The sequence below is a fragment of the Gymnoscopelus microlampas genome, assembly GCF_963454915.1.
Source record: "Gymnoscopelus microlampas genome assembly, chromosome: 14".
In the NCBI taxonomy this organism is placed as follows: Eukaryota; Metazoa; Chordata; class Actinopteri; order Myctophiformes; family Myctophidae; genus Gymnoscopelus; species Gymnoscopelus microlampas.
Window position 1 is genome coordinate 3801950 of NC_139951.1, and position 17446 is coordinate 3819395.

A 17446-nucleotide genomic window follows, 5' to 3' on the forward strand; every position below is an offset into this window, starting at 1 on the left:
GATAATTTTTTCCTGTTGTGTGTGAGGCAACAAGATTTCCAAATGCTTTAAGATTTTAAAACTCCTGTCTGGGACCAGCTTAAAGACGTAGCTCACCCACACTTCTTTGTTCTTTCAATTGCTCACCCCATGAAATCATGGAGAATTTGTTTTTGTTGCATTCCTGATCCTTTGACCAATATTCCAATATTTATAGTTATTTAAAGTAAATAGGAGGCCAATCTTAACATTAACAATATGATATTTAAATGATTTGCTCATAACCTGGACAGTAGCAGGCCTCCCAGTGATTACAAAGAGTTGTTTTGGAGTTTATACTTTTTGAAAATATAGTTTTACCTTGGCCTCCTATTTACTTAAAATGAATGAAATGTTGGAATATTGGATCAGAGTATTTTGGGTTAACTACCCCTTGATGGTATAGGGCTCGCTTGAATGCTTGATTTGATAGGCAAGCTGTGACAACAACCTTGGACCGTATCAGCTGTGTGAGAGAGGCTGTGTGTGCAATTATACATTACAGTGTCTGCTAATGAATGCATTTATGGTGAAATGTAATGCTGCAATGAATTGTGAAGAGTACAAGGAATGGAAATAACGTTAAGTGGACACTTTTTTATGGTCCAGTCAAGGATTAAGTGACAGTGACCACACCTACAGTGAAGCCTGTCCCGTTAAGCCAGTGCCAGACTATTTGTTGGAGCAGTTAACAACTCATAAACATCTGAATTGTGACCCTGACTACATAAACATCAAAAACTGAAGCTGTCAACTTTAGTGAAGTGTCCTCCTCAAATGGAGTGGAGTGGAACTATGAAGTAGCATACCATGGAAATACAATATTTCAGTATTGACTTTCCTTACTGACTATTAACATGTTCCAAATAAGGTATCTGACAAGACCTGCTGTAATGATTTCACCTTAATGAAGAAACCCAGTACCCCATCACCCTGCCAATTATACTATTTTTATACCATAGCCACTGGCATGGACAAAAAACACATAGCCAAGAAGCACTACCAAATATCATGCGAGTGTTGGAAGTATAATTTTACAAGATTATTAATAGATTTGAAATGGTTTTGTTTTTATGGCTAAATGGATACTATTGCAATGTCAACAGGAATTAAAGGACCTTGAAAGGCAACTCCTACATTTACTTTCTGCCGAGCATGCAATGAACACCTAATATAAGGCATGCTGAGATGGTTGACTCGGACCCATTGCAGAGGAGTTCAGAGTTCCATTTAGTGGTGAGTGAGACTTCATCTGTCCTTCATAGTCCTATAAATGTGTTAGAGATGTTAGTTATTCATAGTCGTATAAATATATCATGTTAGCTATTCATAAAAATGACTCCGTACATAGTGCCAAATAGCGACAGACATGATCCGAGGTTACAGACACTGAATGAGTTGACAGAATAATTTATGTTATATTGAACAATTTGAATGATTGATACAGTGTATGTGTTTTTACCAGGTACTTTCTTAGTCTTCATCAAGTAATTATTTGGAAGAGTACTTTTATATCTACTAGAGTTATTATTAGTTACTAAGTAACAATATTTTTACTCGAGTAGTGTTTGGCTAGACTGCCCACCTCTGAATGTAACCTTAATTCATACAATGGAATTAAAGAAGAAAGAAATCTAGCATTGCTTCAGTACAAATACAAAATTAGAAACACGGTTATAATAACAAAAAAATGACTTGGTGAAATTAAGAAGCAAAAAACAAACAAACAAATAAAAAAACAGAATGGGCAAGTATAATTTCATCCTTTCAGATGTGGAACTGATGAGATTTTTTTAAATGTGTCTCTTACAAAGTGGTGTGTGGCAAGAATGAACATTAAGATTTATACAGTCCAATCTAATTCATGATTATAAATTGTATTAAATCATCAACTAATGTTAATGTCCTCAAAATGATGTGTTTTTTCACTCATAGGGGTTGCACTCAAGATTCTACTGCTACTGGTAGTGGGGAAAAGTGAGTGTTCATAATTTTTCTAATAAACCTACAATAAGCTATAACAATAAAAAATAGTCCTGCAATGATCTACTAAGATCTCAAGTCAGCAAAGAAATCAAGACCATCTATTTGTCTGTCTACAGAAAGCCGCCACCATGAGTACGGACGCAGAGATGGAGCAGTATGGCAAGGCCGCCATTTATCTCCGTAAGCCAGAGAGGGAGAGAATGGAGGCTCAAGCTATGCCCTTTGATGCCAAAACCGCAGCATATGTGGCTGATGCTAAGGAGCTGTACCTCAAGTGTAAAATTATAAAGAAGGACGGTGACAAAGTCACTGTGGAAACGCTCTTGGATAAGGTGGTAAGTAGAGGTGTATCTAAAATCAAATAGTGGAACAGTACAACTGTAATCACAATACATTATGGAGTTGTGCTTTTTTTTCTTTTTTAGGAAAGAACTGTAAAGGAGGCTGATGTCTCCCCTATGAACCCTCCCAAGTATGACAAAATTGAGGACATGGCCATGATGACCCACCTCAGTGAAGCCACTGTGCTGTATAACCTCAAAGAGCGTTATGCAGCATGGATGATCTATGTAAGGTTTTCTGCATACTGAGAACAGTACAGTATTGCATCTGTCGATAGCAAAGAAAGAAAAATACAGTGTACAAGTTATATCATCAAGTGAAAAACATAGAAAAATTAATGCAAACAAACGCTTCTGAAGTTAACTTGCTCATTAGTTGATGCCACTTGAAACTCGTGACTGTAATCCCAGCTCTAGTGATCTGTTGTCCCAGATATGTGGCATGCTCAGTGCTATGTTGTATGATAATGTTCTCTCTCTTCTCCCCTTCAGACCTACTCTGGCTTGTTTTGTGCAACTGTGAACCCCTACAAGTGGCTCCCAGTGTACGACCAGGACGTTGTAAATGCCTACAGAGGCAAGAAGCGTATTGAGGCTCCACCCCACATCTTCTCTGTCTCTGACAACGCCTATCAGTTCATGCTGATGGGTACGTACTACTCAGGACAATGTAAAAACAATAATATAACTATAATGGTTTTGTGGTGTATCCATGACTAAAAGTTTGCTTTACATTTTACAGATAAAGAGAACCAGTCTGTCCTGATCACGTAAGTTTCCCATCTACTAGGCTTTAAAAAAAGAACATTGTACACAAATTCACTAACTGCATTTCTCTGAATATGTTTATTTATAATCAGTGGAGAATCCGGTGCTGGAAAGACTGTGAACACCAAGCGTGTCATCCAATACTTTGCAACAGCTAGTTCTGGTGAGGGGAAATCGGCGGCCGATAGCGGTAAAATCAAGGTATATGTACAGGTTTTTAACTTCAACATATACATGTTTTTGAACATAAAGCATTTGTATGCAATATTATATAGCAATTCAATGTACAAGAATTCTGACCAAATTTTCAATTGGGCGATGTCTAAAACATTCTAGGGGTCATTGGAGGATCAGATTATTGCAGCCAATCCCTTGCTGGAGGCCTATGGTAATGCCAAGACTGTGAGGAATGACAACTCCTCTCGCTTTGTAAGTGTAAATAATTTTATGAGAAAACCTGCAATAATTCCACAATGTGATGCAAGAGGGATGCAACAAATTGTGCTTTATCAAACAGGGTAAATTCATCAGAATCCATTTCGGCACAACGGGTAAACTGGCCAGTGCTGATATTGAGACATGTAAGTATGAAGTTCACAGATGATAAATTATACATGCCTTCATTTGAGGATTACATTTTGAGTTATGTATAACCCATATAGATTATTATTATTATTTATTTTATTTTATTATTATTATTACTAATATTACCCATATAGAATAGTATTATTATTATAACACTAATAATTATTATTATTAATATGAGTTATGTGCAACCCATATAGATCTGCTGGAGAAGTCCAGAGTGACCTACCAGCTTCCTGCAGAGAGAGGTTACCACATCTTTTTCCAGATGATGACCAACCACAAACCTGAGATTATTGGTAAATGGAATTACTGATGATGCAGCGAGAACATAAATTAATGAATAAAAACACATGATCACCCTTTTTTAATCACTTTTAAGAAATGTGTCTGATCACCTCCAACCCCTACGACTTCCCGTTGATCAGCATGGGTGTGATCACTGTGGCCAGCATTAACGACAAAGAGGAGCTGGACGCTACGGATGTCAGTAAACATTATTTTAATATTCTAAGACTCACTGTGCACTGCAGTGCTCTGCAAAATGTATTTTCTAAAGCAGTGGTTCTCAAAGTTTTCAGGCCTTGACCCCCCAAAAAAATCCTATTTGAACTGGGGACCCCCCACCCTGACAAGCCCTTGGAATGGTAGCAGTTGAGGCATTATATTTAGTTTGACTCTGTTTCACAGATTTGTGAAAATAGCCGATCTACATGTTTTCAAATTTTTCTTAGGTAATATTTGTCATTTTTTATAGTATAGTTTGTTGATTACTTTTGACACAGTAATGGTCTTAAGTAAAAGGTCTTAAAAATCCTTAAATTGTCACTTTAGAAATGTGCAGATACCCTGTATACACATACTGTCTGTTAATCTAATGCTTAATCTCAATCTTTTGAATACATCTGCTGCTTATCAGGATGCTATTGACATCCTGGGCTTCGACAATGAGCAGAAACAGTACATTTACAAGTTCACCGGTGCAGTGATGCATCATGGGGTCATGAAGTTCAAACAGAAGCAGCGTGAGGAACAGGCTGAGCCTGATGGCACAGAGGGTAAGCTGCATATTGAACTAAGGAATGAAAATAATGCATACTTTGTCACAATTACTATGTCTATGCATTTGACGTATTACCTTGTGCTTACCTTGCCTACTGTTAATCGCTCTCTGGATTAAATGCCTAAATTGTAAATTGCAAATTGTATAAACATTTCAGAGGCTGACAAGATTAGCTACCTGTTGGGTATAAACTCAGCAGAGATGCTTAAGGCGTATTGCTACCCCAGAGTGAAAGTTGGAAACGAGTATGTCACTAAGGGACAGACTGTGCCACAGGTGAGTAAATTACATTATTTCCATGTTCTGATTTCATACACACTTTATATTCTCAACACAGCATGCCATTAGAACTCTAATATATTTTTGAGTTGTGTTCAGATCATCTTCTGTAAAAACACCCGGGACAGACTCTTCTCCCTTCTGGCTCCCAAACTGTGGAACAAACTCCCCATTGCAGACTCACTCCCAATCTTCCGCCGTAATCTGAAGACTCACCTCTTCAGACTCCATAGCCCGTAGAACTTGCCGTAGAACTTGCCCTAGCCTTGATGACCTTGCAGGCTTATGCAAAGGCTAAATGTAATTTCGATGGCATGTTATGTAGACAGATAACAGGTTAATCTGTAGACCTGGCATCCAAGTGTATAGTGTCAATGTGCAGATTATAGATTGTTTTAGATTATAATGTTTAGACTGATGATAGGTTCTTGGTTTACCTAAAATCCTAGATTACTAATGCAATGCATTTGATGCATTACCTTGTGTTTTCCTTGCTTACTGTAAATCACTCTGGATTAGGAGCGTCTGCTAAATGCCTAAATTGTAAATTGTGTAATTCACACCCCTACTAATAACGTTCCTATTTCCATAGGTAATGAACTCAGTTGGTGCCTTGGCCAAGTCCCTCTATGAGAAGGAGTTCTTCTGGATGGTCGTTAGGATCAATGAGATGCTGGACACCAAGCAGCAGAGAAACTACTACATTGGTGTGCTGGACATCGCTGGTTTTGAAATCTTTGATGTAAGCATGGACTTGTTTTAAGTGGGAGACTTATTATTTTTGTCACAATTACAAGAAATTGGGCTAATGATATTTCCACTCACAGTTCAACACCCTGGAGCAGCTGTGCATCAACTTCACCAATGAGAAACTGCAACAGTTTTTCAACCACACCATGTTTGTTCTGGAGCAAGAAGAGTACAAGAAGGAAGGAATTCCCTGGGATCTCATTGACTTTGGCATGGACTTGGCTGTCTGCATTGAGCTAATTGAGAAGGTATTATTATATTTTATTACATGGCTTGGTTGGATGCTTAATTCTGATTGGTCAATCACTGAATTCAGCGGTGTGTTATTTCGGGATAATGACCGATGAGCTCAATAACTGACCGTTGTCTAATCAAAGGCTCAGAGCACCTGCGCTAGTTGATTTTGTGCCGTACCAGCCATGTAAACAAACATGCGATGCCATTTACAGCTAAACATTGATCTCAAGAATGTTTTTGAAAACATTTGAAGCGAGAAATAGACAATGCAGTAACCGAAAATGTATTCTGTTTGATCGACACTTCCTTGTTTTCCAAGGCGACTGTGTCCGCATGGCGTAACACTTATAGAATACTTTTGTTACCGTAAGCAAGGACATACTTTGTTTTCTTGTTACTTTTGGGTCATTTTTTAAATGTATTTATTAAAGGGAAATTTTGCCTCACGGTTTTCTTACCTTTTCTATGATGTTATATGATATCCTAGGATGAGTGGTACAGTAGAAAAATGTCATAACTCCATCACGGGTCCGTGAGATTTGACGTTCATAGTGACAGAACACTATGAAACGGGATTATCTTGAATGCGCCCCACCGGAAGTCTTGCTTCCCTTTAAGCAGCCATGTAATAAGCGGGATATTTTATGTTGCCTAGAGGACGGGCGGGTGGACGGAGGTCACAAATGTAACATACGGACCTGCGAGGCGCACCGTTGCTCGGATCCGCACCAAACTTGGCACCAACACTTGGCACCAACACTGGTCAGGGGTCTGCCATCAGAATAGACACAACAGAGATCACGTGTGGCACCCAGTGGGTGCCACAAGCGCAACATTGCCCCGCCTCCTCTGTATTCCTATTGGCTGGAGTTTAAACAGCCATAACTCCAGTTCCCAGCGTGCTTAACGCCCCAAACTTGGTAGGTGCTCTTAGGTGGCCAATATGGACAGGCTGTAATTGCTTAAGCCCTGTCCCCCTCTGTGTTCCTATTGGCTGGGCTTTAAAGAACAATTATTATTATACTATTTATACTTATATAAATTAAATAAATAAATACTTATATAATTATACTATTAAATATATTATCATGGACTTGGCTGTCTACATTGAGCTCATTGAGAAGGTATACAATTATTTTGTGCGTTAATAGTTTTTGTCATTGCATTGATTTGTCTTTTTTGTCTCCTTTACAAAGCCCTTGGGCATCTTCTCCATCCTTGAAGAGCAGTGCATGTTCCCAAAGTCTTCAGACAAAACGTTTGCTGAAAAGTTGCTTGACCAGCATCTTGGGAAGAACAAGGCCTTTGAGAAGCCCAAGCCTGCCAAAGGCAAGGGTGAGGCCCACTTCTCCCTGGTTCACTACGCTGGAACTGTGGACTACAGCATCACTGGCTGGCTTGAGAAGAACAAGGACCCCCTGAACGACTCTGTCATTCAGCTGTTCCAAAAGTCTTCAGTTAAACTGCTGCCTGTGTTCTATCCTCCTCCCGAGCCTGAAGGTATGTTTGTTAATATAATAATATGATATAATGTGTTCTATCCTCCTCCTGAGTCTGAAGGTATGTTTATGTTAATTAATTAATATAATAATAATATAACGTGTTCTATCCCCCACCTGAGCCTAATAATATAAACACTCCGAATCTGACAAGAAGGGAGGAATATTCATTCTGTATAACAAAAAATACAATGTCTGTTGACTTTAACAAAGAAAAGGAGGGATGCGGGATCCACTCATGATTCTAAAAAATATACACAGATACGACAAAGAAGGGAGGCAAGAAGAAGGGTGGTTCCATGCAGACTGTGTCTAGTGCTTTCAGAGTAAGAATATTTATTTATCAACATTATATTCCTGTAAGATTGAAGCATTATTATTATCAACATTATATCAACGTAAGAAATAGGAATGTGTTTTCATGTTGGAATTTAACAATTTCTGTATCACATGATGTGAGCTTGTAGAGCAGCTATCTTTGAATGGTTGAAGTTTAAAATAGAAAAATCTAAATCTGTAAAGTAACTAGTATCTAAAGAGTTCAAATAATTCTTGTGGAGGCAAAAGTACAATATCGTATGACATTTTACTAATAATAAGCCTAATTGTCTCAATAGGCGAACTTGGGGATGCTGATGACCAACCTGAGGAGCACTCATCCTCACTTTGTGCGTTGCCTGATTCCCAACGAGTCCAAGACTCCAGGTAAACACTGAACATAAATATTTAAACAATGACTGTGAGGTGGCCATTAAACACAAATTTGGCCATTGTGTAACTATTTTGTCCTAATAATAATGAAGCAACATCTTTACAGGCCTGATGGAGAACTTCCTGGTCATCCACCAGCTGAGGTGTAACGGTGTGCTGGAGGGCATCAGGATTTGTACAAAGGGCTTCCCAAGCAGAATCCCCTATGCTGACTTCAAGCAGAGGTATTCATTCCTTTTTCCAGCAACTTTTAGTTCCACACCTATTAACACAAAATGACCCACTTTTACAAAACAGGTACAAAGTACTGAATGTCAGCACAAAATGACCATGAACTTTAAAAAAACAGGTACAAAGTACTGAATGCCAGCGCATGTCCCGATGGCGCGTTCATGGACAACAAGAAAGCCTCTGAGAAGCTTCTTGGGTCCATTGCCGTACCTCATGATGAGTACAAGTTTGGACACACCAAGGTAAACACACTCCCAATCTGGTTTAACATTATCCAGAGAGGACTAAAAGTAGATTTTACTTTTTTTAGTTGCTCAATGCTCAGTGTTTGTAACACTGTATTCAGGTGTTCTTCAAAGCTGGTCTGCTGGGTGTCCTGGAAGAGATGCGAGATGAAAAGCTGTTTGCTCTGGTCACAATGACTCAGGCTCTCGGACGAGCTTACGTCATGAGGAAGGAGTTTGTCAAGATGATGGTTAGGAGGTAATATGAAAACATCAATTCAATATTAAGTACAATTTGTAAGTAAACGTTGTCATTGCTGTTCAATAAAACAAAAGTAAAATGTCAAATCATTATAATAAAAATAGCAAAAATTGCCAAGGAAGCTTTTGATGACGGTGGGAAGGAAAAACACTCCCCTTAAACAGGAGAAGAAACCTTGAGCAGATACAGGTTCTAGGACGGGTGGCCATCTGCATTTACCTTCCCGGGGGTTAACAACAATAATACCAACAGCAATAATAACGACAACAACAGAAACAACTAGACACAATAATAACAGCTTTAATAACAGCCTGTATTACATGGAAACCCTCGATCTTCAGCTAAATCATGATCCACTGAAACCGTTTTTCACAGAGAGGCCATTTACACCATCCAGTTCAACGTGCGCTCATTCTGCAATGTGAAAAACTGGCCATGGATGGCGCTGTACTTCAAGATCAAGCCTCTCCTGCAGAGCGCTGAGACAGAGAAGGAGCTGCAGAACATGAAGGAGAACTATGAGAAGATGAAGACTGACCTGGCTGCTGCCCTGGCCACGAAGAAGACGCTGGAAGAGAAAATGGTGTCTCTGGTGCAGGAGAAGAATAACCTTGCACAGTCGGCGGCATCAGTAAGTAACTACAGTTGTACAGGAAATGTTGCTAATATTTCATATGGTTTATCATCTTTTATCTAATGTAGAATGTTGATGTAGACCATGGCAGAGAATGTCTGGTGGTCGAACGGCTGTTGGCATCGTTGTATAGCTACATGGCTACCAACACAAAGGCCTGACCCGATTTGTCGTTCTTCTGAGGGGGAGGTTGAGTCTTTATATGCCACTGCTCCTCACCCAGGCACTACTATACGATAGAGCCTGCCTTTTTCACCAGCTTGTTCAGTCAGTTAATGTCCGCCGTGTTAAAGCCCCCCCCCCCCCCAGGAAGCAGCTGCAAAACAAATCTCATATATGTCACCCAGAACAAATGCTGCAACACGTTCCCTCACTTATCTTTTTTATTGACAACCAGGGAGATGAAGCATTGAATGATGCTGAGGAGAGATGTGAAGGTCTTATTAAAAGTAAGATCCAGTTGGAGGCAAAGGTCAAAGAGACGACTGAGAGACTGGAGGACGAGGAGGAGATCAATGCTGAACTGACTGCCAAGAAGAGGAAGCTGGAAGATGAATGCTCTGAGCTCAAGAAGGACATTGATGACCTGGAGCTCACCCTGGCCAAAGTGGAGAAGGAGAAACACGCCACGGAAAACAAGGTTCAACATTATACACTCTAGCCGTCTTATGAAGTTATAGAACAATAATGATCCATTCATGATTACACACTCAAGCCGTCCTATCAAGTTATAGAACAATAATGATCCATTCATTCATGTTATTCAGGTGAAGAACCTGACTGAGGAGATGGCCTCTCAGGAAGAAGGTCTTGCTAAGCTGACCAAGGAAAAGAAGGCCCTCCAAGAGGCACATCAGCAGACTCTTGATGACCTGCAGGCAGAGGAAGACAAAGTCAACACTCTGACCAAGGCCAAGACCAAGCTGGAGCAGCAAGTTGACGATGTGAGTTCATAAAGTCAATTGGCTGTTTTGAACATATACGGTATGTATATTGTGGTACTGAATAATAAGACAAATATATTGGTGTGCAGTTGGAGGGTTCTCTGGAGCAAGAGAAGAAGCTCCGCATGGACCTTGAGAGAGCCAAGAGAAAGCTTGAGGGTGATCTGAAACTGGCCCAGGAATCCATCATGGATCTGGAGAATGACAAGCAGCAGTCTGATGAGAAGATAAAGAAGTAATATGGACCACAATATGAATAATTGATATTGTTATTTTTATTCATATTATGTATTATTAATATGAAATGTCATGGATAGAATCTACCACTATACTACGATGTACTGTATTCCACAGGAAGGACTTTGAAGTAAGCCAGCTTCTGAGTAAGATTGAGGATGAGCAATCTTTGGGGGCCCAGCTGCAGAAGAAGATCAAAGAACTCCAGGTTTTTCTTTTTCCATCTTCTTCAAATTAATTGATAATAAGTAAGTGTAAATTAGGATTTTAATATGTTCATTAATTTGAAAGGCTCGTATTGAAGAACTGGAGGAGGAGATCGAGGCAGAGCGTGCCGCTCGTGCCAAGGTTGAGAAGCAGAGAGCTGACCTCTCCAGGGAACTTGAGGAGATCAGCGAGAGGCTGGAGGAGGCCGGTGGAGCCACTGCTAGTCAGATCGAGATGAATAAGAAGCGTGAGGCTGAGTTCCAGAAGCTGCGTCGTGACCTCGAAGAGTCCACCCTGCAGCATGAAGCCACTGCTTCTGGTCTCCGTAAGAAACAGGCGGACAGCGTTGCAGAGCTAGGCGAGCAGATCGACAACCTCCAGCGTGTCAAGCAGAAACTGGAGAAGGAGAAGAGTGAATACAAGATGGAGATCGATGACCTGTCCAGCAACATGGAAGCTGTTGCTAAGGCAAAGGTAGAATAGAATGCTTGTGTGCAATTCTTGACAAATACAATAATTACTAAAACAAGGGAATACATTGTAGGTTTACTTCAGTGATTTAATATGTCCAATGTTAATCAACAGGGAAATCTTGAGAAGATGTGCCGCACCCTTGAGGACCAACTCAGTGAAATCAAGGCCAAGAGTGATGAGAATGTTCGCCAGTTAAATGATATTGGAGCTCAGAGAGCAAGACTGTTGACGGAAAATGGTAAATGTTCATCGTAAAGTCTACTAGCCTAAATGGTTTGTCAACGTTACTTGAGCAAATTCCATAATTAGAGATAATGCTTTGATCAGCAGTCATCCCAGGAATTTAAGGAATATATATTCAACACAGATTATTTAAATGTTTGAAACTAATATTCAAATTTCTATCAAGGTGAGTTTGCTCGTCAACTTGAGGAGAAAGAAGGTCTCGTCTCTCAGCTCACCAGAGGCAAGCAGGCCTTCACCCAACAGATTGAGGAGTTGAAGAGACACGTTGAAGAGGAGGTTAACACATCCACTGCCAGGCCCGTAGTCCTACGGGCCGTTAAATCCAACCGTTAACTGCCGTTCCCGTAGCCCGTAGTCCCGTAGTTTTCCCATGTTAAATCGTGCAGGTGCAGATTCCGGATTTTTTTTGCACTTCCGGTCTCGAAGTGGGCGGACCGGAAACGAAATAATACTGTTTCCGGTTTTTCTCCCGCCTCCGTTTCCTGTCTAGCGGTCAACTTTGGACGCCATTATCTCTGGCTTGTTGTTTTTCTCACCGCATCCACCATTTTAGCGTTTTCCTCTCGTTCTCCAGAATGCAGTGTCGGATCGCCGCACGGTTTTCAGCGTTTTGTTCGGTCGGGTCCCGTGTTTGTGTCGAACCAAATGAACGCGGATTTTAAACGGATTTAGCGGGGCCTATGACGGAATCAAAAAAACAAAAAAGGTAAGAAATTGCTTGGCACTACGATGGACGTTCTGAGATTAGCCGATGGCAGTCAATGTGTTAAGGTAAGGAACAGCTTTTTTTTTTTACAAATAGGCTTATAGTTGTCTTTTTGTAATTGTATCCAGCTGACATTACTTTGTCATTTTTCTTTTGACAGGCAAAGAATGCCCTTGCCCATGCTGTGCAATCAGCTCGCCATGACTGTGACCTTCTGAGGGAGCAGTTTGAGGAGGAGCAGGAGGCCAAGGCCGAGCTGCAGCGTGGCATGTCCAAGGCCAATGCTGAGGTGTGTCAGTGGAGGAGCAAGTATGAGACTGATGCTGTCCAACGCACTGAGGAGCTGGAGGAAGCTAAGTAAGTGATCAGTGTTTTTACAACATCAGGTACCACTCACTATACAAAATATTGCTCAAAATAATTTGATTCCATTCAAAACTGATCAACAGGAAGAAGCTCGCCCAGCGTCTTCAGGAAGCTGAGGAGCAAATCGAGGTTGTGAATTCCAAGTGCGCCTCTCTGGAGAAAACCAAACAGAGACTCCAGGGTGAAGTGGAAGACCTCATGATTGATGTGGAGAGGGCCAATGGTTTGGCTGCCAACCTTGACAAGAAACAGAGAAACTTTGATAAGGTGCTTTGACATACATTATTTTACAACAAAATCATTCTTGCCTCCTTAAACTGGGGTAAATGACACATTTTGTTACAAATGCTGTGCAGGTCTTGGCAGATTGGAAGCAGAAATATGAAGAGGGCCAGGCCGAGCTGGAGGGAGCTCAGAAAGAGGCTCGTTCTCTCAGCACTGAGATGTTTAAAATGAAGAATTCCTATGAGGAGTCTCTGGACCACCTGGAGACCATGAAGCGTGAAAACAAGAACCTGCAACGTGAGTTTTATTTTTTAATAACAGTAAAAAAAAGAAAAATCATTACATATTCAAGATCAAGCTACAACTTTATTCAAATGCAAATACAAATACAAAATAGTTGCTGATTGAAAAGTTCCTCATTCATTGTTTTCAATCAACTGCAGAGGAGATCTCAGACCTGACTGAACAGATTGGTGAGACTGGAAAGAGCATCCATGAGCTGGAGAAATCCAAGAAACAGACGGAGACAGAGAAGTCAGAGATCCAGACAGCCCTGGAGGAAGCTGAGGTAAATCTTTTAGGTTCTACTTGTCTATATCTTAGATTTCTTTCAATAAGTTTTATGTTCTGACAGTTTAGCAGTATATGATTGATGTTACATTAAAAGGTCCTACAACCTTTTGATCCTGTATTACATTTTAGGGTACTCTGGAGCACGAGGAGTCCAAGATTCTTCGTGTCCAGCTGGAGCTCAACCAGATCAAGGGTGAGGTTGACCGGAAGCTGGCAGAGAAGGACGAAGAGATGGAGGGGATCAAGAGGAACAGCCAGAGGGTGATTGACTCCATGCAGAATAATCTGGACTCTGAGGTCAGGAGCAGAAACGATGCCCTGAGAATCAAGAAGAAGATGGAGGGAGACCTGAACGAGATGGAGGTTCAGCTGAGCCATGCCAACCGCCAGGCTGCTGAGTCCCAGAAGCAGCTGAGGAACGTCCAGGGAACGCTTAAGGTGCAAAATATATTAGTTAGACACATATTCAAACAACGGAACTGCACTGAACAAGTCACATTCTGATGTTTCTCTTAACGTGACCACCTCAAATGTGATTTATTTTAGGATGCCCAACTGCACCTTGACGATGCTGTCAGAGGCCAAGAAGATGTGAAGGAGCAAGCTGGCATGGTGGAGCGTAGGAATGGCCTCATGGTTTCTGAGATCGAGGAGCTGAGAGTGGCTCTGGAACAGACAGAGAGAGGCCGCAAAGTGGCTGAACAAGAACTAGTGGATGCTAGTGAACGCGCTGGCCTGTTGCACTCCCAAGTAAGTCAATGGAAAAACTCTCAACATATTTAACATACAAGTCATGCATACTTGCATTGCTAAACTGAATCTTTATTTTAGAACACAAGCCTTCTGGGCACCAAGAAGAAACTTGAGAGTGACCTGATCCAGGTCCAAGGCGAAGTGGATGACAGTGTTCAAGAAGCAAGGAATGCTGAGGAGAAGGCAAAGAAAGCCATCACAGATGTAAGTTAGGATGACTGCCCCTTATCCAATATACCAGGACAATTAGACATCCTTTGGCATGCTTGATATAACCATCGCTATTTTCAGACTTTATACCAGAAATAATGTGCTCAGGGAGACAAATAACATTCTGAACCCAGCATTCCGAGGTGCTGGCTTCAGACAGATGTTTCAGAATGCTACACTGCAGACTGAACTGGTAGTCTGCACTGAATGTATTCACTTATTCAAAGATATTAACCTAGTTTGTTTCCTTCTGGACACTAGTATCTGTTTATTACCTTATTATGACCTCTTTATTTTCACTTAATTAATTATTTTCTCACAGTCAATATGTGAATTTATATAAGTATAATCTGTTCCATGTTTGTATTTTTGTATTGGCTTGGATTTTCTTGGCAAGTGTGATAAAGCGGCATATGTTTTTCCTTGCTGGACAATGAAGTATATTTTTATCTTAACAAAAATTACTTTCCAGGCTTCTATGATGGCCGAGGAGCTTAAGAAAGAGCAGGACACTAGTTCTCACCTGGAGAGGATGAAGAAGAACCTGGAGGTCACAGTCAAGGACCTGCAGCACCGTCTGGACGAGGCGGAGAACCTGGCTATGAAGGGAGGCAAGAAGCAGCTCCAGAAACTGGAGTCTAGGGTAAGATGTAATCTACTTCAACACGGCTTATAGTCAATGAAATAAGAAGAAATCATTTCATTGTGCATCATTCCATTGCGAAGGTGCGTGAACTGGAGGGAGAGGTCGAAGGAGCACAGAGAGGCGGAGCAGACGCTATTAAAGGTGTCCGCAAGTACGAGAGGAGAGTGAAGGAGCTGACATACCAGGTACTGTATATCATGTTCATTTAAATAACCATCATGCCACTGATTCAATTAATAGATTGCATGAACATACAACTGATGTTATAAATTCACTCTCACTTCAGACTGAAGAGGACAAGAAGAATCTTGGCAGGCTTCAGGATCTGGTAGACAAACTGCAGATGAAGGTGAAGGGCTACAAGAGGCAGGCTGAGGAAGCGGTAAGACAAAGACACATCTTTAGTTCTGGTCGCCATCGGCATAGGGTTGTTGTTATAGTTTAACTAATGGAATAACTGAAGGTATAATAGGAATCAGTTATATAATGTCAATATGACCAACAGCAGAGCATTCTTCAGTGTCTATCTTGCTACTTTCCACAAGCGGCACATGTAATCTCTAGCTTGCCATGCTTCTGCAGTATACTGTAACATGGGTGCTGAAAGGAAAAGCATGCACATGCTGTAGACGCAGGCAGTGTGTTTCAGGCATAATGGTAAAAGTACATTTCCAAAATGGACTACAGAAAGCAATAGATTTTGTTTCCTATAACCTGCAATTTTTGGCTCGGGGTGCCGAACAAGAACAAGAAAACAGCCATGATTGTGCCAATAAGAACCTGTCAAGGCTCACTCATAAACATGCTACATGGGCCACTGTATTTGTCACAACCACACATTACAATTTCCTGAACTTTTCTTCTTTGGACTATTATTGCAAGATGTTCTTTTCAAATATTGAGGCTTTGAACCATCTCTATCATATTGTAGGAGGAAGCAGCCAACGTTCACCTGTCCAAGTGCAGAAAGGTTCAGAATGAGCTGGAGGAGGCTGAAGAGCGTGCTGACATCGCTGAAGTCCAGGTCAACAAGATGAGAGCCAAAAGTCGTGACTCCAAGGTAATACATGTTCAATAAGAAGGTTCATTATTTTGACTATCTTTAACTAAGATTCAACTGAAAATGTATGTTGAATATCTAAAATTATATTCTTTACTTTTGTTACAGGGAAAAGAAGCTGCTGAATAAGTTCTACAATTCAAGTCACCGTACAAAGGCATAAAATATGACCCATTGTATTCAATAAAAGTGCATGGTAACAAAAGTATTTTGTTGTTTCTTGTATTCATTACTTAGTCTTGTCAATACTTTTTATTGTATGGTTTGAATTCTGGGTCCAACTCACATGTCCACTATACCATTTTATAAACATAAACAAATGAATATGTATATTATCATATGAATTATGATGTTTAAAGCAGGTCAAAACGGAATCCATTCTTTTTTGGTCCAGAATTAACCTCTGCAAGGCCAACGACTTCACAGTCAAAGTGGGTGACAATGTTATCACAAAGAAAGAAGAAATGACCTACCTGAGTTGTAAAGAAGAACAAGATTTTTGAGCAGGATCTCCTCGTTGGTCAGTAGGAATACACTGAGGGCACTAGCTGGAGCACTCATCCAATGTCATTTTGACTATATGCATGTACCTCATGGTAGTTTAATCCCCACCTGTACCCCGCTCCTGTGTATACGGTGGACACTTCGCTCTAGGTCCGTGAAGAGTGGTTTTCGATGTACAATGACCACACAACACATCAGACGACACAATATGCTTTGGTTGGGTAACCACTTGGCACCCTTTTAGTGTTTGTAGCAATTGCAGTAGTGCACATGAAATTACAATATCAAACAATGGTACATTACCCGGCATAAATGAACAATATTTTTTTTCTCCCGCCGTAGAGATGGTGACATTACCTTAAGACAGGGGTAGGTTCTCAAACTGTTTAATACCACAACCCCATATTTTGTTATTACTACAATTATTTGAAAACTCTAGTTGCTAGTTACTTTGTAGATTTAGATTATTATTACAAAACTTACATTAACCACTTCACCCCTATTTACATTTTGTCCGTTCGAAAATAGGCGATCTACAAGCTCACACATCTTGTAGATCTGCTATTTTCAAAAGATGTCATATATTTGAAAACTTGTGATATGGGACATTCTGCATAATGAGTATAGCCTACGTTCTAGTTTGGGTACATTTAGATGGTACATTTAGATACCAATATTTTTGTACTTTTACTTAAGTATATTTTCAT

At 40.5% G+C, this 17446-nt stretch overlaps 1 protein-coding gene across 1 annotated transcript; it reads left to right on the plus strand.

Annotated features, from left to right (window-relative positions):
• Positions 1-1170: 1170 nt before the first annotated feature.
• Positions 1171-16424, plus strand: LOC311060477 (myosin heavy chain, fast skeletal muscle-like). The gene is made up of 41 exons (XM_084078657.1): positions 1171-1254; positions 1954-1995; positions 2121-2339; positions 2430-2573; positions 2838-2994; positions 3088-3115; positions 3206-3314; positions 3450-3542; positions 3631-3694; positions 3899-3997; positions 4081-4184; positions 4618-4756; positions 4919-5037; positions 5633-5782; positions 5868-6038; positions 7224-7527; positions 7788-7852; positions 8144-8231; positions 8344-8461; positions 8587-8710; positions 8815-8951; positions 9330-9585; positions 9986-10228; positions 10356-10532; positions 10622-10767; positions 10887-10977; positions 11061-11450; positions 11562-11688; positions 11860-11978; positions 12563-12759; positions 12852-13035; positions 13125-13290; positions 13437-13561; positions 13696-14004; positions 14113-14316; positions 14398-14523; positions 15002-15172; positions 15256-15360; positions 15462-15557; positions 16107-16235; positions 16344-16424. Exons 3-41 carry the CDS (start codon positions 2133-2135, stop codon positions 16362-16364), a joined length of 5802 nt encoding a protein of 1933 aa, XP_083934783.1. The 5' UTR covers positions 1171-1254; positions 1954-1995; positions 2121-2132; the 3' UTR covers positions 16365-16424.
• The last annotated feature ends 1022 nt before the right edge of the window (positions 16425-17446 follow it).

Coding starts and splice junctions, on each gene's coding strand:
- LOC311060477 (XM_084078657.1), top strand. CDS start 2,133: ATGAGTACGGACGCAGAGATGGAGCAGTATGGCAAGGCCGCCATTTAT. Junction 4,757..4,918: donor TGAGCCTGATGGCACAGAGG/GTAAGCTGCATA, acceptor TAAACATTTCAG/AGGCTGACAAGATTAGCTAC. Junction 10,533..10,621: donor TGGAGCAGCAAGTTGACGAT/GTGAGTTCATAA, acceptor ATTGGTGTGCAG/TTGGAGGGTTCTCTGGAGCA.